The sequence below is a fragment of the Gracilinanus agilis genome, chromosome 4, assembly GCF_016433145.1.
Source record: "Gracilinanus agilis isolate LMUSP501 chromosome 4, AgileGrace, whole genome shotgun sequence".
NCBI lineage: Eukaryota > Metazoa > Chordata > Mammalia > Didelphimorphia > Didelphidae > Gracilinanus > Gracilinanus agilis.
Window position 1 is genome coordinate 206847520 of NC_058133.1, and position 25933 is coordinate 206873452.

The 25933-nt window shown below is 40.9% G+C and overlaps 1 protein-coding gene across 1 annotated transcript in view; it reads right to left on the minus strand.

Moving 5' to 3' along the window:
• Positions 1 to 25933, minus strand: part of TEX2 (testis expressed 2) — a 149057-nt gene that overhangs the window by 11747 nt on the left and 111377 nt on the right. Inside the window, exons 7-9 of the mRNA XM_044673531.1 lie at positions 19076 to 19225; positions 15300 to 15399; positions 9341 to 9473 (exon numbers count right to left, since the gene is read on the minus strand). Of these exons, the coding sequence (XP_044529466.1) occupies positions 9341 to 9473; positions 15300 to 15399; positions 19076 to 19225 (383 nt within the window). The remainder of the gene's footprint in view (positions 1 to 9340; positions 9474 to 15299; positions 15400 to 19075; positions 19226 to 25933) is intronic.

Genomic DNA, 25933 nt, shown 5'->3' on the forward strand with positions numbered 1-25933 from the left:
AAAGACAAGTGAGAAAGGCAGGGACATTAGAGGGGGCAGTTGTTTTTTTTTTTTTTTTGGTAAGCAAAAATCACACAAACTCGAATTGAACTATTTTCCCAGAGTCAGATTTTTAAAAACAAGGGTCAAATGTGGGTGCTTTTGTATTTTTACTTCTTCCAAGTCATTTGGCCTAAAGGTGAATGCCCCAAGGGTACTCAGAGCCTTCCTTGCCCACTTTGTTCCTCACCAGGCCCAGTTAGTAGCTTTTATATTAACAGTCTGATAATGTATTATACAGAAGGCATAATGGTCTATTCTCAGAAGAAACTGGCAAATCCCTCTTTTCCAGCCAGTATTTGAGAGGGCCTTTCTCAGCACTGACACTGCTGGGCAAACATCAGGCTTCTGAAGCTTATATTTTTGGTAAGGGCAAGATGACCCAGCAAGGTCAAGCCAGTTGTGTTTCAAGTAAGTTTCTAGGCAGCCACAATCCCAGGCTCGTCTCAGGTGCTTCTCTGGGGAGCCCTCTGGCGGCCGCCAGGACAGACATCAGAGCAGTGGAGGGCAAAGGGAACACTGCTACATCTCCCCAACCAAGAACACATTACTTATGGCAGAGGGCTGAATGCACGGTGGCCACCAGCAGCAGTTCCAGTGTAGTTCTCCGTGAAACAGGAGCCCATCTGTAAAGGGCACCTTCAAGCTCCTTGTGCAACACCCCATCCTGACCTTTCTGTGCAGCAGCCTCTGAAACGGGAGACTGACTCTTGTTTAAAGGTAAAGGAAAACTCCCTTGCCTGGAACAAGCACACTTGTGCCTTGTCACAGAAAAAATCCTCTGCCTCTATTGGCTGGCTCTTCTAGGAAATGTTTTTTTCTAGGAATTGTTTACATGCATTCTAGAGTTACAAAGCTGGAATTGCTCACCAGTACAGAGAGGCATTTCTGCTGCATTTAGTAGCTGATACTGAGGAAACTTAAAAATGTAAAACCTGGACAGAAACACTGAATTCCCAGGCCACCTCTGGTGAGGTTCTCGGAACACAGGATAAGACTCATTAGGATTGTGCCTTTACTATTCAGTGAGCCAGAGTGACTTTGCTATCGAGTTCTCAGTCTTAGTGTTGAGGGTGGCATAAACTCAGTGATTCCCGAGTCTCCAGGGTCTCTTCTATTGAGTTCTTTTTTATCCACAGCTCTCCAAAAGGCTGCACAGATGAGCTTGGAGAACCCTGAAATCTGCTGAGCCTGATTATCTCATCTCCTCCCACATCCATCACCTGGCAGCCTCCAGGCCTCACAGGGGAAAATACTAAATGCTGAGAACTGCAGAGAGGTCTCAGGTTACTGAATTAATCACTCCAGCAGAACAGAGGGGCAGGGACAGCTTTCTGGACTGAAAATAGCCATTTGGATGAGACTGTAGCAATCAGATTAAGCCACCAGATTAGGTGGAAGCAAAGAACGTGCTCCCTCTTACAAGGGAGATGAGGGCAGTGATGGGGCAGGGAAGGAGGTAGCATTCTGATTAGCCAAAAAACCTGGGCTGGATGATGGGTGCCTCAATAACCACAAGCTAATGGTCAGCTAAGCCTTTGGCTTTGTGACTTTGTAATGAAAGGAACGCCCATCTTATGATCTTGTCCCCTCAGCACTCAATTCCAGGGGAAATGGGTGGGAGTGTGCCATGCACCCACTGTAACCTCCTAAGTCGGGCTTCTCAAAGACTTCAGAATAAAACTTGGTGTATGATCCCTTAGGGTGTCACCATGGGAGGTAGTGCACTCATTTCAATGATGCTGCCTGTCACTGATCAAAACATTTTGGAAACAATCTTCCCCCCACTTTCCCATATCTTGTTTAAATGATGTGAGCCAGCTTGGTTTCTAGACTTGGGTGGGAAAGCCTTCTAAAGGGCTGTTGCCAAAAGCTGGCCTCCTCTCCCTCCTTCCAGATTTGTCCCTCTAGAGATAGTTCCAAGGCATGTGCTGAGGATTCTAAAGGTGATCACTGAGCTGGGTAGGGGGTGAGGAAAAGCTTTTTGCTGCCCACCAAAGTGGTGACTTGGAAGAGGTGAAAATCTGTCTTGTTCATTTAAAAACAAAAACAAACTCCAAAAAATATATAACTTAAAAAAAATAATCATTACTTTCTGTCTTAGTAACTACCTAAGACAAAAGGGTAAGGGCCAGGCTAAGCCTGGGGTTAAGTGACACAGAAGTTTTTGAGACCGGATTTGAACCCAGGTTCTTCTGACTCTAGGCCTGGGGCTTTATCCACTGAGTCCTCTAGCTGTCCCTATATAACCGCTGTAGTCCCTCTTCTTAGTTTATCTCCTCCTTGAACAGGCCTTTCTTTAGGTTGTCACAGTGCCACACTGGCCCCAAGGATAATCTACTTTTAAACAGTCTTTGGAGGAGGGAAAGAAAAACTGTCTACTGTGCCCAGAGATGCAATGTGAGAGCATACAGGGGTGGATATATTGGGAAGCAGTGATTGAAGGGGAGGCCCTGTAAGTATCTGCTTGGGAGAGAGCAGAACTTAAACGTGCGATCATGTACAAGATTTGGCTGTACATACACATTCTAAGTTCTTCATAGGAAATACTTTTTAATCCATGGAAACAAAAGTTCAGGAACCTCTTAACAGCTAGACCTTGTGTCCCATGGATCCCTTTCTGCATCTCCCTTCAATATGACAAAAGAATCTATTTCCCTCACTGCAATGAATTCCATTTGGGGTCCCTTACGGCCAGAGGATTATGAGAAGCTGAAGCAAATCCCAAGCACGGTACTTAGATTACAAGGACAGGAGAGAACAAAAGGACCTGCAAATCTGAAGTGTATGCATGTTTTAAAGGGGAGAAGGCTTGCCTGGGATAAAATGAAAAAACTGATTATGTTTAATTTTACCCTAAAGGCAGGACAAGAGGGTGAGGAGTTTGAGGGAGGATGTTCAGGAAAGTGTCTTGAACATAAGAAGTCCCTATCCCTGCTAGAAGGGCATGATCACTTGGCACACTTGAAATTGGACTTAAAAAAAAAGGGCAGCAGCCTGCACTTGTTGAGAGATCCTGAATGAGTGAGCTCCGGGAAAACTGGAAAGCTTCCTATGAAGCCACTAATGGCTCTGGAAAGGAAGTGCCTGGGGCAAAAGGCAGCCAGTCAATTATGCTCAGACTGGTCTCTAGGTATGTTAAACCTCCAATCTTATCATCTACTGCTCAATGGCACTGATGGTTTACATGCATTTATTTCATTTATCCTCCTCTTTCCAGTGGACCAGGGCTGGACCATTTGAGGGATTTCTAATGCCTGCCGCTGGCATTTCAAGTTCTAGGGTTTTCCTCTCCAAAAAAAGCATTACAGGATATTATTTCACTTTGTTTTTCAAATTAAGCAATGGTAATATCAGCTTAAAAATTATGTCTTTTGGCAAGACTGATAGTGAAGGGGAGAGCACACTGGGAGTCAGGAAGACCTGCATTCAAATCATACCTCTACATTTTCTGCAAGAAGCCTTTTCTGATTCCCTCTTCATGCCTTTGCCTATTGATTCTCACCAATTGACCATGTATGTATGCAATTGTTTCCACTCCTTGGGAGCAGGACTTGTCTTCTGCCTTTCTCTGTTTCCCTGGCACTCAGCAGTGTCTGGTACAATGGAGGCAGCTAATAATGCTTGCTGCCTTGCCTTGCCCAATCATATTACTGGGTGATCCTACCCGTAAGTTGGTAAGGTGCTTACCCTCTCTCAGCTGTAGTGCAAGAATACCTGTAACATGTACACCCTGGGACTGCTCTCCCAAATGATGTCTGTAAATGTTTTATTTTTAAACCTTACTTTCTCTCTTGGTATCAATTCTAAGACATAAGAGTGATAAGGGACAAGCAATTAGAGTTAAGTGACTTGCCCAGCATCACACAATCAGGAATGTCTGACATTAGATTTGAACCCAAGACCTCCCAACCCCAGGCCTGGCACTGTTATCCACTGTACCATCTCACTACCCCTATAAATTGTTTTTATAAAACTTAGATGTAGATGTACAAAACTTAAAATTTAGAAGTATTATGTCAGCTATTTTTGTTATTACTTAATTTTTCAGTGCCCTCCAAAAGGAATGCCAGGCTAGAAATATGTGTGTGTGTGTGTGTGTGTGTGTGTGTGTATACACACACACACACACACACATATTTTTGTATGTTTATGCATGTGTGCATATGAAGCCCTGACCTCTGCACAGGTACCACTAGTGATCATTGCTATCACTGTTAACAGCTTGTGGGTCTTTCTTTTGTGAATCTGAAATTGTACTGGAAGACTAGCACAAAATGAAAGGAAACTCACACAAAAACATTTCAGTAACCCGCACATGGCAGAGTCACATAACAGAGATAATAGGAGCCTTCCAGGACCAAGTTTCTGCTTTTACATGTATTTTTGGTTTACATGCATTTCTTTCATTTACTCTCCTCCTTTCATGGTTCCTCGGACACTGATAAATGCTTCTGGTTTCCTTAGACTTTTTCTTCTTATGCATCGATTTAAGTCCAAAGTGAACCTCTCTGCCAAGGGATTGTGATGGTTGATAATAACTCAGCATGCCCGAAGAACTTCACTTTAGAGAAAGGTAGCTCTGGAAATATGTTCTTCCCAAAGTGCTGAAAGGGCCAGGATAAAATCACTGGGATTGTGTTTCCTTTGGATGAGGAACTTCCAGGGACAAGAAGATGAGTTCTTAAATTAAGCTGATTTTTATTTTATTCATGGTATTATAAAACCTTTATTTGTTCTTACTAAAATTATTATTAAATTATTGAAATGAATATTGAAAATATTAGTTTTTAACATTGCATTTATTTGGGAGTGTGGTTTTATTTTGATACTTGGCTTTAATGGCTATTAATCTGACTGATGGAAGATTTACCTATTATAATCATATGAACCCAACAAATACCATTTCTAAAATCAACCAGGTGACTGGGGAGTGAAAGGGTTTGGTTTTACTGTTTATCTTCTTATACACTGAGGATTTTCTCCCTAATCCTGAAAAACCCTATAAATTAAAAACTGCCCTTAGTGCCAAGGTTCCTACAAGAAGCCTTTCCAGGCTGCCCAGTCAGTTTTCTACCTCCCTCATTTTTTTTTTTAAACCCCTCAGTGTATTGTCTTATAGGTGGAAGATTGGTAAGGGTGGGCAATGGGGGTCAAGTGACTTGCCCAGGGTCACACAGCTGGGAAGTGTCTGAAGCCCGGTTTGAACCTAGGACCTCCTGTCTCTAGGCCTGACTCTCACTCCACTGAGCTACCCAGCTGCCCCTACCTCCCTCATTTTTGATGAATTCTTTCACATTTATTCTGTATATATTACATATTTGCTTCTCTGTGTATGTTACTTCCCTCTATAAGAATTGGAACTCCTAGAGGGCAGGAATTGTTGTTTTGCTGTTGTCTTTGTAACCAAAGGGCCCAGAGTACAGATTTCACTACTTGCTAAAAACTTTCTGACTTGGATGATTAAGCTTTGTCCATCTCCTTCTCTAATTTACTCAAGTTCATATATATTGGGATGCAATGGGATCCAATATGACATCAAGTAAATAATCCATTTCTAATTTGTCTGAAAGACCATGTCAACAGGGCCAAGAAAGCAAAAATCCCAATCTAAATTTTTCTCAATTCAATTTCTACTTCCTAAATTTTACACCTTTCAGTCTATCCGTGTTAATAAGCACTGGCTTAGGAGTCAGAAGACCTGGTTCAATTCCTCCCTCTGATGCCTGCATGACCTTGAGCAAGTCACAATCTCTCTGGAACTTAGCTTCTTCATCTGTCAATCAAGATGGTCTCTCCCAACACCAGATCAGAGATCTACGCCTTTTGTGGCCTTCTTAGAATTCTCTCTCCCAGGTGAGGTATTCTAAGTGGGTTAAATCTTAGAAGAGGCAGAGTGGGGGAAGGAAAAAAGGCAGGGGAGGCAACTCTTAGTGACTGAGTATAGAAGCAAGAAAAATAAAGCTGTTAAGACTAGCTCCTTTGTAGAAAATTGTAACCCTCTTTTAACTGGCTCAACCTCCTGAATCTCTGGACTTCTCCACCTTCTTTTGTTCCTTCCCACACCTTTTTCCAGCTCCTTTTTATGGGTAGTCTCCCTTCATTAGAATATAAGCTCCTTTAGGGCAGGGATTGTCTTTTTTTTCTAGAATGTGTATCCATAGCAGTTTACTACGGTGTCTAGCACTAAATGCTTTAGGTGATCTAATCTAATCTCTAATTTTACTAGCTCCTTCCTTCTTTTACCAAACTGGCAACAACAACTCAGTACTTTGCTGTTGCAAATCAACCTTTTATCAAAAAGATCAATCTTCCCAGACTGGACCTAAGCTGGTAGAGAACAAAGTCCTGCCCAGTGGACCTAGCTCCCAAATCTGGGGTGCTATGCTGGAAATGTGGGAGTCAGAATGAGCATGAGACAGAAAGGTGATAAGTATGAGATCTAAAGAGGGGCTAACTTGGAGTGGGGTGGGGTAGGGCTTAATAATCTGAACCAACCAACCAATGTTTGACCTAAAGATCAAGTGAGGGTGCCTATGTAAATCTAGATAATAAACATTATTTTTTAGGAAAAAAAAATAGAAGTTTTAGTATTCTTTCTTGCACTCTCATGGATTGTCTAGTCTACCCCACTATGGAGACCACTGCTCTAGAACACTAGGTAGGCAATTACCTGAGGACTCCAAAGATAACTTAATTCTATTGTTAACAATGGAAAAGAAACCCTAAGTAAGAGTTTATTCCACTTCTAAGAAATTAGGGAGACATTCACCACTGTTCAGATGTAATGCTGTATCAGAAAGGATAAGCATAGGGACCAGACGACTAATCTGATTGATATAGGGAACTCTGATGGGGACTCTCCCTTTATCAATGCAGTTTGGCACCTTCTCAGCAATTTACGGTCTTGTGAAGAGTTGCCCAGAGCACAGAAAAATTAAGTAAAATCCTCAGGATCACAAAACCAGTAGAAATTGGGGAGTACTAGAAAAGCTTTCCAAATATCCCCCGATCTAAGTGCTCTGAGGCCCCCAGTTTGGCCCCCTTATTTCTAAGAAGGTGATGGAAGAAAACTCTAAGATGGGTTCATACATGACCAACAAGACTCAGCACTCACAGGGAATGAAATGCTACATTGATAAATACCACTCACCAGAAAATACAAATCCACAGATTGCCGAGTCCAAACACATTATATAACACAACAGCAGAAAGGAATGAAGGGAAAATAGCACAGATAGAAGTTAGAGGAGAAACAGTAGGTGCAATGCTGTAACTGTTATACTAGAAATAGGGCGTTTAAATTATCTAGTTGCACCAGAACCATCTAAGTAAAATAAACATATTCTCAACCACATGACCTGCCCTCCCCCAATTATCTACTGGAATATTCCTAAAGAAAAGCATTTATACTGGGTTCATAAGTAAGCCAAAGCCAATAATCTGGTGTTCAAGCTTTAAGAGTAATCATAGTGCTGATTTATCAGCACAGAAGGAAGCTGACCTTCAGCATTATTTCTATCAGTGGACACTCAAGGAGTTATTCCAAAAAGGACTACAAATTGTGGCTGCTGTGGATTCTAATGCAGTGTACTGAAGTGGTTAGAGGCAGAATGTAAAGCCAGGGTCAATTCTTTTAAGGTCAAAGTATGAAAGGGCTGGTCCCAGCCCTGCCCAAGGGCCTAAACCAAACAGGTCTTAGGCAGATCACATTATTCTTTAAATGCTAATAAATAGTTCTTTTAAGGCTTTATCAATGCAAATGCCTCATGATCATAGCTGTATATCTAGTGGCTGACTTCACCAAGTCCACAACCTTTTTCTAAGACAGGTTTTTTCCAGGGACAAAACCATTTTCATGGGTCATGAAAAAATGATCCCCTTGTTTTGGTAGAGAGGTGGTGGAACCGAGATGCTGAATGATGGCTGAGCTGTCAGATATGGTCAATGTGTTGCTCTGTTTGATTTAATACCTTTGTTACAAGGGAAAGTTCTATAGGAGAGGATGAAAAGAGGGTCTTTGGAGAATGAGAACAATGAAAAAAGCATCATTAAGACTTTTTTTTTAAATTGGCAATAACAGAAACAAGTTAAAACACCACAAAGCAATTCTTACATGATTAACCATTACCTAAAAATATATCTAGCTATGAAAGGAACTTCTTACTAAACAATAAAGGAAAACTCACATTTGTATAAAATGTAAACTGTTCAGAGTTTTCATTAAAAATTCAACCAAAGGGGGCAGGCAGCAAGCTAGCTCAGTGGTCCTAGGTTCAAATCTATCCTCAGATACTTCCTAGCTATGTGACCCTGGGCCAGTCACTTATGCCCTTATGCTCTTCTGCCTAGGAACCAATACACAATATTGATTCTAAAACAGAAAGTAAGGGTTAAAAAAAAGTCAATCAAATCTCATTAATTGGATCTCCAAATTGTCAACATTCAAATTACAGGTAAATGATCAATTACCAATAAAAAACAATGCAAAAAGGGTCAAGACAGAGGGCAAGATTTTGTTCAAAACCAAGTTATTCACTGTTAGGACTCTCTGTGGTAGCTAAGAAATGAAAACAAAATATATTGTCAATGATTAGTGAGTGGCTAAACACACTGTGTTGAATGTAATAAATTATTACAGCATCATGAGAAATTAAGACAATGAAGAACTTAGAAGCATGAGAAGACTTAAGGAAGAAATAAGCAGAACTTAGAAAATAATGCACACAATGACAACAATGTAAATGGCAAAAACAAAAAATAAAGAACACTATGCGATTTTAATGACCAAGTTTGGACCTAGGAGAAGAGTTGAGAAAATTCATCCCCCTCCTTTTATTAAAAAGGGATGTGTTTGGGGATGGGGGTGGGGGGGCAGGGTCCTATGAATGTAAAATACTACAAAACCTGTCAGATGTGTTCATTAATGTGTTGGTTGGTTTTGTAGAACTGTTCTTTTTATTTTTAAATCATTGTTCTAAAGGAAGGCTCACTGTGTAGTGGGGGGTATATCTAAAAAGGAATGTGATGTAAAAACAAAAGGGATTGGTTTTTTTTTAAAAGCATATTTTTAAATAATGCAATTCACCATGACAAGTCTCCTGTCTGCTACTTAGTGGGAATTTACAAAACTATTAAAATGAAACTGGTTACATGAAATCCATAAAATGGACTAGTCACCCCACAACCTCCAGTGAACTTAAAAATCAATTCAATAACATACTTTAAAAATGTAACTAAATTATCCAAACAATGAAACTAGCTACTGGATGTTGCTTATCAAATTTATGCCATCCCTTACCCTTCTCTGCCAATTTCTCCAACTCTGAAGGCTTCAACAAGAGGCTCTTTACCCAGTTTGGTCAAATTCATTTTGGTCTCAAGCGTCATCAGAAAGGGCCCATTGTAGGACATTTCCAAATCAATCCAGAGTCCTGAAGTGTTAATATAAAATATGAAAGTTACTTTCTGAAATCTGACACACTACAAATGACAATTCAAATCTCCAAATTGTGTATGGAAAGCACTAGTATCATAAGTATCAGATTAATAACTTTATAGCTTGCTTATCTTGTTGCCAACACATAAAATGGAAACTTTAGTTTTAGAACCAATTCCAACCAATTAATTATGCTTAAAGTTTAATCTTGACTTAATACTGACCAACAAGGGATTCATTCAAAGAATGTTATCAATCAGCAGGAATTCCAGGGCCATGAACTGAGTATGTGCTAGTGTTACAAAATGCAGATATAGTGCTTGGCTTCCAGGGGCTTAAATTCTACTAGAATGAGACAACTTGGTATCATTAAACAAATACAGGACATATATAAAAAATACATAGTGAAACAAACTGTGGTATATGCGGGTGATGGAATACTATTGTGCTAAAAGGAATAATAAACTGGAGAAGTTCCAGGCGAACTGGAGAGACCTCCGGGAACTGATGCAGAGCGAAAGGAGCAGAGCCAGAAGAACTCTGTACACAGAGACTGATATACTGTGGTAAAATTGAATGTAATGGACCTCTGTACCAGCAGCAATACAATGACCCAGGACAATTCTGAGGGATTTATGGTAAAGATGCTACCCACATTCAGAGGAAGGACTGCAGGAGAGGAAACATATAAGAAAAACAACTGCTTGAACGCATGGGTCGGGGTGGACATGATTGAGGGTGTGGACTCGAAACTACCACACCAATGCAACTACCAACAATTTGGAAATTGGTCTTGTTCAAGGACACATGACAAAACTAGTGGAAACGCGCATCGGCCAAGGGTGGGGGGGGGTGCGGGGGGGGGGGTTGAAGGGGAAAGGTGGAGCATGAATCATGTAACCATGTTAAAAATGAATATTAATAAATGTTAAAAAAAAATAAAAAAATAAAACCTTAAAAAAAATACATAGTGAAGATGGAGAGGAGTCTGACAGGGAAAGCTTTTTTATTGGGGTTAAACATTAAATGTTGGTCTTCTACCAAAGATAACTGAGAGCTAATGGGTTGATGGTACACATTTAAATAAGTCACAAAAAAAATCTGACATTTACATATGTGTATTTTTTCCCCCCTAAACCCTTACCTTCCTTCTTAAAATCAATTCTGTATACTGGTTCCAAGGCAGAATATGGTAAGGTCTAGGAAATTAAGGTTAAGTGATTTGCCCAGGGTCATATAGCTAGGAAGTGGTTGAAGTTAGATTTGAACCCAGGACCTCCCATCTCCAGGCCTGGCTCCAAACCCATTGAGCTATAGAGCTGCCCCCTGACAATTATATTATGCTTTGAAGTTTGCAAAGCCCTTTTCAAACATTGCTTCACTTGATTCTCACAACAGCTCTGTGAGGTAGGTATTACAGGTGTCATTAGGCTCATTTTATAAATTAAAAAATTGAGGTTCTATCTAAAAGGTCAAATGACTTGTCCATGGTTACATGGCTATTAAATGTTCGAGACTAGATTTCAATTTAGGTCTTCCTGATTCCAAGGCCAATAAATTATTCCACCACAATATCTTAATGTGGTAGAACTATCTCAAAATACCAAGGGACAGGTCTAGCATATGTGTTAGATATTGCATTCTTTAGACTTTTACAAGGTGTGGCTATATTGCTGAAGCTGCACTCTGGCAGGATGGTCAAATCTCTGTCTTAAAAGCCTTCTTTAGTGAAGGAGCAGGTAAAAATCACTCCCAGCTAAGAATCTGGCAGGAATTAGTCTTTGTTTGTGGCTAGTTTAAAAAAAAAATAAACAAACAAGTTATGCATAAAATCTCTGCTATGGCCCTTCTCACAGGAGAACTGAAAATGATTCTGAGAGGTCATTTCTTTGTCATAGTTAAGTCTACTTGAGTTCCAAGATGGAGAATGAGACACAGAAGTTAAACAACTTTCCCCAAAATTATGGAGTAATAGAAGAAAAGTCAACCTGTAAAAGAACAGAGGAAGAAGAGATTCTACCATCATCCATCTCTTTCCATTTTACTTTTCTACTCCTACTTTCCCATGAAGCCTACTGGAAATTGTGATGTCCAAAGGAGTAGCTCCATTATCAGTAATGGAGAAAAAAAGGTTTTGTTTTTTTTTTATAGCTAGAAAAGGTCTTTGAGTCATTGAGTTAATTTCCTTTATCTAAAAAAAAAGGAAATTGAGGCCTAGAGGAGGTTTGTGATTCATCCAAGATTACAGTAAGTTAGTATAGGGTGGGAGTTAGAATCTCAGCCTCTTGATTCCCAATTCACTTATGGAGCTTCTTCAGAGAAGCAAAATGGGTGGGAAAAGGAAGGCCACAAAACTGGACTGGATGGTGCAGGGATTCTTGATGGAAAGGTTTGCGAACCATAAGTCTGAAATTGGAAAGTAAGAGTTGACTTTTGAGTCACTGGGATATCAAAGAGAAGAGTCACTTAATTTCTACATCTTAGTTTCTTGGGCTAAAGTCCACAAAGAACGAATTTCTTCAGAACTGAACTCTTTAGAAATTATTGCCTGTAGTCTAAAAGCCATGAGCTGTAAGAGGTTGCATGGGGCCATTTAAACTGCCCCATCAGCAATGAATGTCTTTCAAAGGGAGAACATCTGATTAGATCATAGAATATGATAGTTGGAAAAGACTTCAGAGATCCTCTAGTCCAACCCTATCCCTTTAAGATTGTAAGATTGCTCACCTAATGACATTTCTGGTTCTACAACTTTCCTGGTATTAGTGGTTCAGTGTCGTTAACGTTTTACAAATATTCTTTAGACATAGTTCAGTATTGAAGCAAAAGCAGGGAATAAAGCTAAACTCATTATCAGGGTACCACAGCAGTAAATACTCTAGAGGGCAGCTACAGGGCTCAGTGGGATAGAGAGCTAGGCCTAGGTTCAAATCTGGCCTCAGACACTTCCTAGCTGTGTTACCCTGGGCAAGTCACTTAACCCCCATTGCCTAGCCCTTATCTCTCTTCTGTCTTGGAGCCCATACGCAGCATTGATTCTAAGATGGAAGGGAAGGGTTTAAAAAAAAAAAAGATATGATCTCAATTTCTGCAGTGTAGAAAAGAAGGGCTTTGGACTAGACATCTGGGGTTCTTTCTAGCTCTAAGTCTAAGGACCCTAGAGTCTAAAAGTGCAAGGAAATATGACTGAGTCACAGCAAGTCATTAATGACTACAGTAACTATCTTCCCCGCCCCAAAGAGCTATCTATTTTCAAACCAGGTGCAAATAATCAACTTTCTTGGATGACAGGTGAAAAGTGCCCTGAAAATGTGAGTGCATGTGGCTCTAACAACTGAGCTCAACTGGTTATGTAACCAGTGAGTCATGGAGGGCTGAATCCGAATGATTTCACAATAAAATTAACAATGACAAGAAAGGCTGCCTTTCTATTAGGGATAAATGGAAGAAGACTGTGAATTGAATGTGGACAGAAGAACATTTCACGAGCCGAACATTAGCTAACCCACACGGAATCAAGTGTTACTAAACATATGTAATTACTATCTTTTTTTTAGCTCTTACAAATGAGAAGGGTGTTTTATGCAGACTTTAACTTAAAACTACCAACATGCAGCTGTTGCCGCTCAAGGAAGTCAGAGAACAAGAGAATCCATTGCTTTTCCGTTTGCAGTATGAGGGACTTACTTGGTTTCACTCTATAATCATTGGAGAGTTTCTCCTGGTGTATTCCTACAAGAGCGTTCATTAAACGGGGTACCACCGCCCCTCTGGCAGCTAGGTGCTAGAGTGAATTCAGGATCCTGCCTCAGACAGGCACTGGCTGTGTGACCCTGGGCAAGTAACTTAAATTCTTTGGGCCTCAAGCCTTAGTTTGCTCCTCTATTAAATGGGGATAATAATAGCCCCTGTTCTCCCAGGGTTATTATAAAGGCTAAATGAGACAATAATGGTAAAGTGCTCTGCCAACTGTACAAAAGCTATCTATTCTTCTTCCCATTCCCAAAGCCCCACTCTGTGATTTGCACTGAGACCCCATGAAACAAGCACTCCAATCCATACCTTCGATATCTTGCTCCATAGGGACAGCTATCTCAATAAGCACCTCCTTTCCCACCAGTGATTCCTCGCTTCCCCCCTCTGTTCCCAGAGTGATCTCAGTGACCCGAGGGTCATCTTGCCTTCAAGGCCGCACAAGATGCCAAGAGGGGCCTGCCCCCCTGAGCCTGGCACTGACCGGGCCCCCCGTGTGGGAGACAGGACACTGAGGCCCAGTGAGCCTGAGGGACTTCCCAAGCCACCTCGAACGATCCCAGGCATATTTTTAGAGTGGAAGAGGCTTTGGAGATGATCTTTTCCATCCCCTCACCCAGAACAGCTAAGAAAACTGAGGCTTCAAGAAGGGAAGGGCCTGGTCCAGCATGATTCAGGGAGTAAGTGGAAGAGCTGGCATTTGAACCCAGGTCCTCTGACACCAAATCAAAAGCTCACAGTATTTTGGATCATTTTTGGCTTCACTCCTCTGAACTACTCAGTTAACATGAAATAAATTTAGTGCCAAGTCCCAGGAACAAAAGGGAAGAAGATAAGAGACGAGTGGATTGGTGCTGCATACTTAAAACACTTATGTCATGGGGCTCAAGGAGGGCAGGCTTATTTTTATTATGCCTATTCAAAAGAGTGCAAAGCACTATTTCCACAGGTTCAGGGAAGTGCCCTCCACTGGTACTCCCTTTTCCCCTGCCTAGCCTCTGCCATGCCATTCCCCAGGATCTAATGGTCTCTTTGCTGATCCCTCCACTTTGAGTCATGTAGGATCAAGCTCCAAGACACCCCAAAAACAAATAAACAAATAAATGAAATCCTTGCCAATACTGTGTATTGGTTCCAAGGCAGAAGAGTGGTAAGGGTGAGGCAATGGAAGTTAAGTATGTAATTAGAAAAAACTCTTGAACCCTTGGACTCCATCCATCTCCCAGAATTCTTTCCTCATCCCAAAATTCCTTTTTCCTTTTCCTTTATGTGCGTCTTTATGTTATTGTTTATATAGTTCTGTAATGCCTCCCTCTTGCTCTCTTCCACATGTGCAGCTTGGGTGAACTCCCTCTTGACGCTAGCCTTTTAGTTTCCTTTTTGCTTCAAGTTAAATTTAATAAATCTTATTAAATATAATACTTGGAGTATTTTGGATATTAATTTTAATTCTCACATAAGTGACTTGCCCAGGGTCACACAGCTAGGAAGTATCTGAATTAAATCCAGGTCCTTTGTACTCCAGGCCTAGCATGCTATCCTCTCTACCACCTCGCTACCTCCTCTAATGGTTTAATTTGGAATTGTAAATTCTGGAAGGTTTTTTTTTTTTTTAATGCAACATACAAAACTTAAAGGTGTATGAATATATATAAATAATGTAGTAAAAAATATAAATAATAAAACACACACCATACATAAAGAGAATATTCAGTGAAAATGGAACTTTTCTGAAAAATCTGAAGCACATTTACATACATTTTTCTAAGCTTCTTGCATTAGTTTAGTCTCAAGAGGAAAACATTGGTCACATAGCTGGGATGTGTCAGAGGCTGGCCACAGTCCCAGGGCCTCCCTCCCTCTGCAAAGAATGGATGCAAATACTACCAATGCTATCTATGTTCTATAAATCGGATACCTGAGCATCTTACTCCACCTTAAGCAGCATCTTTTTTCTTTTTTTAAACCTTCCATCTTAGAATCAATACTGTGTATTGGTTCCAAGGCGGAAGAAAATCAGTGGCCAGCATAAACATTTGTCACCTCTTGTAATTCAACTAAAAATTACCTTGGTGGTCAACGTATGGTTTGAAGGCCTGAAGGATTTTTGGCACAGCTACCCCCATGTCAAGTTCCGTCAGCGTTAGCTCATTCATAAAGTATGGGAGCTAGGAAGGAAGTAGACAAGTTAGAAAACCTAACCTTCATTTTCCTATCTTTGCTAATATAATATAATTCAGATTTCTATGAACTGATGAGCTGGGGATGGCAGGGGTAAAGAAATTTCAGGGGACAGTTACCCATAGGACAATTTTTCAATGACAGGGTTAGTATTCCACCTAGGAAAAAGATTAAATTGAGACGGTAAGTTAAAAGAAATTTCCTGTAGTAATCCTGGGCTGACCAGTGGCACTAAGAAAACAGCATAATGTCTAGACAGGCTTGGATTTGGCACTGACAATTTGCCGCTAGTAGTCTCAGTCCCTGTAGAAGAAACCTGTTCATTAAATTTGAATGCTCAGTGGTCAGTCATTGATCTTTGTGATTCCCTTTTTGCAGCAGTTTATAGGCTGTTCTCAGACAATTTCCAGCTTACCAACCATCTGTCCTTAGAGAACCTCCAAAAAACCCTAAAAAATGGGAGGAACTACCATCTAGACTGTCATGGATGCCTATGACTTCCCGGTGAAATCTGTGGACCCCTTCTTAGAATGGTAAAATATTTTAATATTTAATTATTAATATAAATATTTAAATATTTTCAGTGAATAAAATAAGTACAAAGAATTACAAAGAAAACCAGTTATAATGAAATATAGTTATCAAATTTTTAGAAAAAAATAAGTAAATGGACTCCAGGTTACAGACCCCTGACCTAGTCCATCTAGTCCAACCAATGAGGAAATAGAAACTCAAACACTAATTTAAATTATATCAAATTGCTGTGGAATGTGGAAAGGAGAAATAACATTCTAAGTAGTGTCAAGGTTAGAGGCCTGGGATGTAATGTTCATTTAACCTATGAAATAGATGAAATACTATAATTTAAAATGAAAATCAGACTGGTTCAAACAGATAGTATGTATTTCAGGTACTTCCATGGGCTGGAGGAAGATACTGGAGGGTGGCTGGCTCCTGAAGCTTTGAGGGGGGGTTAGGAAACACAGGCAGCATCTTAGAATGAGTCCTGACCCATGATCTAGATTAGGATCATTGTTCTAGAGCTAGAAGGACCTCACAGGCCATTGAGCCCAACTCTTAAGGCGAGGAAAGCATGGCAAGGGAGATGCCAAACCTCAGGATCGGACCTCACAGCCTCTGCCTGGACCACACTATTCCTTCTCCCTGTACCACAGACCCGAGCTCACACGCACATTTTCCAGTTATACCATTTTAATGTTTTTATCCAATGACTCTAGGTGCCTCTTTCACCCCTTAGGTATTTCAGGAATGAATCTCCACTGGAGTGGGAAAGGATATCACAAGAAACCTCTTTTCCTTGTCACACTCATGAACCCCCCATTTGCAGACACGTATCTGGAAAGGCAGCTGGGCTAGAAAGATTCACATATGAAAATGTCTCCACACTTCTCCCAAGAGTAAAAAAGGCATCAGTGTGGCTGCTAAGGCTTATCTCTGCGGCTGCTCAGTGTTTCTCTTATACTCAGAAACAGGTCAAAGCAGGCTTAACTCATGCCTGGAGGACATAACAAACTTGTATTTCTCAACACTCTGCCCCCCTTCCTTCTTGAGCCCCCAGCAACTTTGGGATCAAAAGGCCCAATCTTCCTCACACCATGTGTGAGAACAGATATGAGGGCATCCGATCCCCTGCAGAAAGACTGTCACAGGATAAAGCTTGTTCTGAAACTTGAATTAGAGCCCCATCCTCGTGTTGTCAACTGACGTATTTAAGAAATAACAAAAAACACTGCTCCCTCCCCCCAGTCTTTTCTTGATTTTTCTGAATAGGTGGATAGGGCAAAGACTGCAAGGTCAGTCAAACCTGGGTTTGAATCCTATGTTGGATTATTTAGTAGCTAATTTTTCAGGGCTTGCATCTCCTCGCCTATCAAATGGGGACTAGTATCACTAGGTGGCACAAGAAATAAAAATGTTGGATACTCGGGGTCAGATCCAAGTTCAAATTCTGTCTTACACACTTCCTAGTGGTATGACCCTGAGCAAGCCACTTAACCTTGGTTTGCCTCAGCTTCCTCATCTGTAAAATGGGGATAATAATATCACCTCCCTCTTCAGAATTGTGAGGAACAAATGAGAGGATATAGGTGAAATGCTTTGAAAAATCTTAAAACACTACAGAAATGAAATCATTAGCATTGCCGCTGCCACCACCACCACCACCACCACCACCACCACTCTTAGTTGCAGAAGAAGTGCTAATGATAGCACTGAAAAAACAAGTCTGACTAGCTGTGGGACCCTGGGCAAGTCACCTAACCCCATTTGCCCAGCGTTGCCTTTCTGTCTTAGAGCTGTTACTAAGATAGAAAGTTATAGTTAAAAAGTCAAAAACAAGTCCGCAGTTCAACCCTGCCCTCTCCAAGCAGGGCTAGCTCACACAGAATCCTTCCAGCTCTTGTGGCCACTAGCAGAGCCTCTGGGCATTCTTCTGTGACCCTATGAGGTAGGAGGGAAATATCTCCATGCTAGCTCAAAAAAAAATAAAAGGAAAAATAGAATTATGTAAGCTAAACTAACCTGTGGTAAACATAGAATTCTTCCAAAGCCAAACATGTGCTCGGATTATCTATGTTATTACTCCCCTCCACCAGAAAGGATAATTAAGAGCTGTCTGCACATGGGAAAAGGCATGTTAAAAAGATAAGAGAATTGCTCCTTGGAAGGAGGAGGAAGCCCCAACATACAGAACAGACTTTCCAGAGGCATTTATCATCCTTTATCACTGTCAGAGCTGGAAAGGACCTCCAAGATCGTCTAGTACAAACCCCTCATTTTACAGAAAAGGAAGCTGAAGCCGGAGGAGGGATTAATAATAATAGCCGCCACTGATGTGGCCCTTTCAGGTTGGTAAAGAGCTTTATGAATGTTGTCTCCTTTGGCCTTAAGGACCACCACGTGAGGGGGATGCTGCAGGTGTCGTCACACTTTTACAGAGGAGGAAAGGGAAGCTCAGAGAAGTCAGATGCCTTGGCAAGGGACACATGGTGCAGAAGTGTCGAGGTGCACTTTGAACCCAGGTCTTTCTTGAATTTAAATCTGGCCAGTACCTTCCACCCCCACCCCACTGCTGCTGAGGGGTTGGGACTAACCAAACATCACCCAACCGAGGAGCAGAGGTGGGACTAAGACAGCTGGATCCTCTTCCCCATGATTTGGTCCTTTTTCCATCTTGTCACTCAGGGAGCATGAGGCAGGGCTGAGCCTGACCCCAGGTCCTCCCTCCGGTTCTCTCCTGGTCATCCTGACCTTTAACCTATGGCTCACTGGGACTAGCATCATTAATCTTTTAGCTTTGTTCTGTCACATGGATGTGCCAAGTTATTTTTATTCAGATTACAGTATAAAACTTTTGTACTTGGGGGAATCTTTACAAGCTGAAATTTAATTACAAAGAATATTATCCTGTAAGAAAACAATATCTTGGAGCAGCTGGGTGGCACAGGAGATAGAGAGCCAGGTCTAGAGCTGGGAGGTTCTGGGTGTAAATCTGACCCCTGACGTGTCCTAGCTATATGACCCTGCACAAATTACTGAATCCCAATTGGCTGACCCTTAACTCTTTTCTACCTTGGAATGGATATTTATTATAGATTCTAAGAGAGAAAGCAAGAGTTAAAAAAAAAGAAAAGAAAACAATACCTTTATTTTACTGAGTTTCATTTGGATTTTCTTTGACACAAAGTGAGACCAATATTTCTCTCCTAGAAAGTCCCAAAATATTCTTCCAAGCAAAGCATTGACCCAGGCTTCCTGTTCTTCTTCTTCATGGGGCTGGGTCTCTGGTGTCAGCTGGAGAAAGATATAAGATCAAAAGCAGTTAGATGCCTAGCTTGGAACACGGCATGGGCTTCTGCCACGCTATAGGCAGGCAATTAGGTGACTTTCAGAGGTCGTGATATTAGCTCGTCTTGGTTAGGAATGACAATTACTATATTATGTGGGGATGACAGAAACACCCAGACATACATCCTCACACCTCCCTGCATGAAGATGAAAGGTTACAGTCATTTCCCCCTTTTCTATCAGTCTGCCTCTAGAACAGTCTACATCTTGTACTGACATTTCGACATGTTCACAGATTTGCTGGTGTAGGCCGTCCTTTGTTCATCCATGGTTTCTCATCTTAGGTGACTTGTCCATACCTTCCCAGAAATTCTCCCAGAAATATCCAGTACACTGGGAGCTGTTCTCTAGGTCTTTCAACATTCTGTGGAGTGGCAGAAATTTATCACGCCAGGACAAAACTCCAGGCTAAATAGGTTTGTTGAGAGGAGGCCAGTCTCACAATAAAGCCAGACTCTGGTCAAGATCAGAATGAGAGACCCCGAGCCTTAGGAGATAGTCTTTTTTATAGAGAGGAATCTTATGACATAGTGACAAAGCGATACAGTCAAAAATTAAAATAGAATAGATGTACATATCTTTCACAAAGGCAGGTCCTAACCAATGACGCAAGTGCTGAAACAGCTTGGAAAGTACAAAAATAATCACTATGGGTGGTAGCCCATGTCTGATTTGATGGCTGACCTTTTTCAAGGCCTCTGCAATAAGAGGTTGGAGGCTAATTGTTTTTCTGCTGACAATTACTGTGTAATATTAGGAGTCAGCAGTTGAGTGCCCGTCTGAGTGCCCTGTCATACACCCAAGAGCAACCCTCCACCTCCTGTCCACTGTAAGTTTAAAATTAATATCCAATTATTCCAAGTATTATATTTTATAAGATTTATAAATAATCACTTGAAGTAGAGGAAAAGTAAAGAATCTGAGTAAAAGAGCAGTTTTCCAGACCACGAAAGTGGGAGAAGAGAGGGTGGGGTTAAGCAAACTTTAATCTACAAAATGTAAGGATGTAACACGGGGAAGAAAGTAGTATACTGGGAAATGAAGTCCTAGAGTACAAAGTTCTAATTACACATGACTATCTTGTCATACAAAGAGAGGGGTGTGGTGGGCTAAATGGAAAATGTTTATAATTCTTATTAAGCAAATTATATTATTTGACTAGTAACTCAAGACTAATAATTATGTTATTAAAACAATCACAGAGGCTAATACTATTATAATCATAAAAGGGAGTAGGGGGTTTCACAGTCACAGTGAGAAACAATACAGTTCTGGAGGTTCTCTCTGTTCTCTCTTGATCTTATGAACTGACCAGCTCACTTCCTTTTAATTCTCCTGACTTATTTTGTACTAAGAGTTTAGTCAATTTGCCCATGATTAAAAATTAGAAATCTTTTTTCTGTCTTCGAATCAATACTAAGTATTAATTCCAAGGTAAAAGAGTGTTGGGGGGGTAGGGAGGATAAATGGCTTAGAGACAGAGTGCCAAGGCTGGAGGTGGGAGAACCTGGGTTCAAATCTGGCCTCAGAAAGTTCCTAGCTGTATGACCTTGGGCAAGTCATTTAATCCTGTTTGCCTCAGTTTCCTCATTTACAGTATTTTTGCTAAGAAAATTCCAAACGAGGTCAGAGAGTTGGATACAACTAAAATGAATGAACAACAAAAATTTCAACTATCAAGCACAATGTTTAATAAATGTTTGTGAAATTAAACTGAGGAAGAGGTTTCTAACACCTATGCATTTTGCTATTTCAACTATAAACTCATACCAGGTTTTATTAGTTGCTAATGATAAACTTATGTATATAAAATCCTTATGAGTTTTATCAATCTTCTTGATTCAGTTGCTTTTTTTAAAAGCTAAAACCTTCGAATACTCTACTTTGGGGAAGGGGGTGAGCCTCCCTGAGCCTTAGTTTCCTCTCCTGAAATAGTTCTTTTACACCCCCTTCAAAGGGCTGTCATGAGGATCTAATCAAATGATAAAAATAATAAAGTGTCTGGTAACAGTAAACCTCTGGGAGCTATCATTAGTATTAGAACAGCCAGATGAGCTCTTAATAGTACTAATAAAAAAGAGAGCTCCTAGCTACAAAATGATCCAACCATTCTGGAACACAATTTGGAATTATATAAGAAAAGAAAGTCACATATCCTTTTCAAGAACAATCCAACTCCTGGGCATACCCCAAGGAGGTCAAGGATGGAGTGGGCCTCCATATACCACATACTTCACAGCAGCACATTCTGTGGTTGCAAAAAATTGGAGATAAATAGGTGCTCCCTGAAAAGCTGAACAAATTGTGGCATATGAAGGGAATGGGATGTCATGGCTCCTAGAAATGAGTAACATGAAGAATTCAGAGAATTATGAAGATTTGGATGAAGTGATACAGACTGAAGAAAGCACAAGGAAGACAATAATATGAATGAAAATAAAATGAAAAGTCAGTAGAGGGCAGGCTAAGTGGCCCAGTGGAAGCCAGGCCTAGAGATGGGAGGTCCTGGGTTCAAATCTGGCCTCAAGACATTTCCTAGCTATGTGACCCTGGGCAAGTCACTTAACCCCCACTGTCTAATCCTTACTGCTCTTCTTCCTTGGATCCAATACTTCATATTGATTCTAAGAGGGAGGGTAAGGGTTTAAAAAAAATCAGCAGAACTAGGATGAACTACAATAAATCTTGGTCTCAGAGAACAGCTGATATTTCCCTTCCCTTGGAAAAGAGTTGGGAGTCAAAGGGTATAGAATGCTTAACATGCTATCATTTGAGGTCATTTTGTTGAATTTTTTTTTTTTTTTTTTTTTATCCTGGGACTCCATTCTAGGAGCATAGGGCCACAACCAGTAGGCAATGGGTCGCTCAGGGTCACCCAGCTGGGAAGTGTCTGAGCCCAGATTTGAACCTAGGACCTTTCCTCTCTAGGCCTGGCTCTCAATCCACTGAGCTAGCCCAGCTGCCCCTACTTTAGGTTGCAGTTTCTTTAGCAGATGTAGTTTTTACAGGGTGGGGTTGCTAGCCCCACGCCCAACCCTCCTCCTTTTTCATCCAGGCTAGGGACCGTCCTTAGCCCAGGAGTGGTAAGGGTGGGCGATAGGGGTCAAGTGACTTGCCCAAGGTCACACAGCTGGAAGTGTCCGAGGCCGGACTTGAACCTAGGACCTCCGGTCTCTAGGCCTGGCTCTCAATCCACTGAGCCACCCAGCTGCCCCCATTTTGTTGAATAGTTTTGTTTAATTTTTTTTAATTTGTTACGAAGGTGGGTTCAATATGGAGCTATGGTATCCTGGGAAATGACTGGTATATTGAGAAGTAACCCAAAAATCAAGTCATCAAAAGCACACTTTAACAATTTTAATAATGCTCTTAGGTAAATTAACTTGAATTAAATTAAATTAAACCAACTAATTTATATCTGCTAGCAGTTGGGAAACCCATTACTTCTTTGTCCTAAGAAAGAGAGTTGGGTGGCATTTCTGCGTCTGTAGATATGACGGTAACAATGATGGCATGGCACCAAATAGTGCTTATTGTAGGAGAATGCACACTGGAAGACACTGAAAACTGTTTTAAAATGTTTAAAGACCTTACTTGGAAGAAGCAAAAATTATCCTGGAAGAACCTTCTGTTTAGCTAATTCTTTTCCTGACATCGATTTGATTCTTATTTATTCATCTTGAGAAAACAGTGCGAAACATCTACTGTGTGTGTGTGTGTGTGTGTGTGTGTGTGTGTGTGTGTGTGTGTGTGTGTGTGTGTGTGTGTGTGTGTGAGAGAGAGAGAGAGAGAGAGAGTACTATGACTTATCTGGTAAGTATTCAAGAAACTTAGAACAAGTTAAAGAATAGAAAAAGGGACAGCTAGATGGCACAGTGGATAGAGTGTCAGGTGTGGAGGTGGGAGGTCCTGGGTCCAAATGTGGTCTCAGACACTTCCAAGGTTGTAGGACCCTGGGCAAGTCACTTAACCCCTTATGGCTCTTCTACTTTGGAGCTAATACTTAGTATTGATTTTAAAACAGAAAGTAAAGGTTAAAAAAGAAAAAAAAAAGTAACTGGGATTGTAGATCATGCATTGATTTTATTGATGGAATAGACAGGTAGCTAACTATTCACAAATCTAGGTTCCTATAGCTTGTTCCCCTCACCGGACACGTTTTAAGGATTTCCCCTGGAGAATGCAGTATGACAAGTGCTCCAAGTTCTCAAATGGCTTTTGGATGAAGATACTATAAGAAAGGGGACAATTAAATGATGAAGAGGATAGAATACAGCTTGGACTCAAGAAGACTCATCTTTCTGAGTTCAAATCCGGCCTCATGTACTTACTAGTACAGATACTGACCCTAGGCAAGTCACTTAACCCTGTTGGCCTCAGTTTCCTCATTTGTAAAATGACCTGGAGAAGGAAAAGGCAACCTACTCCAGGATCTTTGCCAAAAAAACCCCAAATGGGGCCATGAAGAGTCAAACATGACTGAAATGACTGAACCACAACAAAGAAAGAACTACCACTAAATTTAAGCATTTAAATTTAAACATTCCATTGTTTTAAAGTGAATTAAAACTACTCCACTGATTGGAACCATAGAAACACAATGGGAGAGAACTGGTATGCCACAAGACCATTTATTTTATGCACTGTAGGTAAAATATAACATAACACACATGCATGTATACATGCACACACATATACACATCTCTCAAGATTTGACAATGGCATCTACCTCATAAGGTTGCAGGAGAGAACACCGAGGGTAAATAATTTGACCAGTCACTCAAAGGCTAAAGGTCTAAGACAGGATTTGAATTCAGGTTCAACTCTGAAGCCAGTGGTCCATCCAACCACAGAAATTTCTTTCAAATTGGTTTAAGGACACCAAGCACTTGATATAGCTGCAAAAAGCAACGAGCGTTTGCCCTTCCTTTCCCACTTCCCTTTATCACTTCTGCATCAAGATTTTCTAACTAATAGGATGAAAAGGGAGGTCTGAGAATCCTTAGAGGCAACTAAGAGGCACAGTGGATGTGCCTGCCTACCTCAGTTTACTCAACTGCAAAATGGGCATTATAAGATCACTTACAGCACAGGACATGTTATAAGGATCAAATGAGATCACATTTGCAATTGTGTCTGGCACATAGTAGGTGCTTAAAATGTTAGCTTTCCTCTCCCATCCCTTATATGATTTTTCTGAGTGCTAGCACAGCCCCACCACACACTAGCTTAGAATACTCTTACACTGCTCCCACTCTTCTTTTCTTCTTTCCTCTGTGACCTTCCCATTAATCCAAACAGATCCTCAAATCTCACTTCTAAGCATCTCTCTTTAGGGGCCATTTAGGTGGCTCTGTGGATTGAGGGCCAGGTCTAGAAGGTGGGAGGTCCTGCATTCAAATCTGACTTCAAATGCTTCCCTAACTGTGTGACCCTGGATCACTTAATCCCCATGGCCTAGCCCTTACTGCTCTTCTGCCTTAGAACCAATACACAGTATTGACTCTAAGACAGAAGGTATGGGTTTTAAATGATTTTTTTAAAAAAAGGATCTCTCTTTACCTCTCATGTCAAAAGCGTTATTGGTCTTCCCTCTGAATTCATTATGCCAAAACAGACATTCCCCAAATTCCTCTCTCAAGTTATAAAATAGACTCTTCCTATATTCTTGTACACAATAAAATCTCTGCACTTAGATTTTTGTTTAGTGTTTACTTATTTGTCCAGAGTCCCTTTGGCAACCGGGGGTCAAAAGTCTTTTCCAGTGCCTGTAGCCCTGTTAGGAAATCTCTTCACTAAATTTTGAGCTCCTTTCCCTATCACGTAGACAGCAGAAAAGCTCTTTATCTTATCTTGCTGAAAGAGCTAGAATTTCATAAAACCAAAATTAAGGCTGGAAGGGATCTAACCTCCTCTTACAGAAGAAACTGAGGCCCAGTGAGGTAAAGGAACTTGCCCAGTCACACAGCTACTAAGGTCTTCTTGACTCTAGTAATCAATCTACTACACCATGCTGAAAGGAGTCATTTGATGGAGTGTGAAGGGAACAAATTGTGATCCAAAGTTTTTAGGGGTCTTGGAGAGAAAAGGGAGTCTTCTGGGCTCTTAGAGGGCATTTTCCTAGACTACTACTGTTTCTTGGGGTAGGTTAGGAGCCAGAAGTTAAGTTTTCTACCATTCTCTTAATTACCACCTGCCAAATGTTTTACCATCACTTATGGCCTGAACTATTGTAACACTTTCCTATCTGGTCTCCCTGCCTCCGGTCTCTCACGTTTCTAATTCATCCTTAGCATGACTGGTAAAATAGCCTTCTTGAAGTAGTGGACTGACCCCAATACTCCTCTGCTCAGAAATCTTCAGTTTCCCTCTTCTGCCTCAAGAACAAAATACAAACTGGCATTTAAAGCCATCTTCAATCTCTCTCTACATCCTTTTCCAGCCTGACTTCTTAAAACTCTTCACACACCATGTTTCAGTCAAACAGGATAACTAGCTCTCTCCCAATTTTGTCCAGAACTCAGACTCCAGAAATCTACACTGCCCATTCCCTTTGTCTAGAATCTGCCTCTTTCATCTCATCCTTTCCAGAGTCTTCTGTTTTGTTTTGTTTGTTTGTTTGTTTGTTTTAAAGCTCAGCTCAGGTGTTATCTC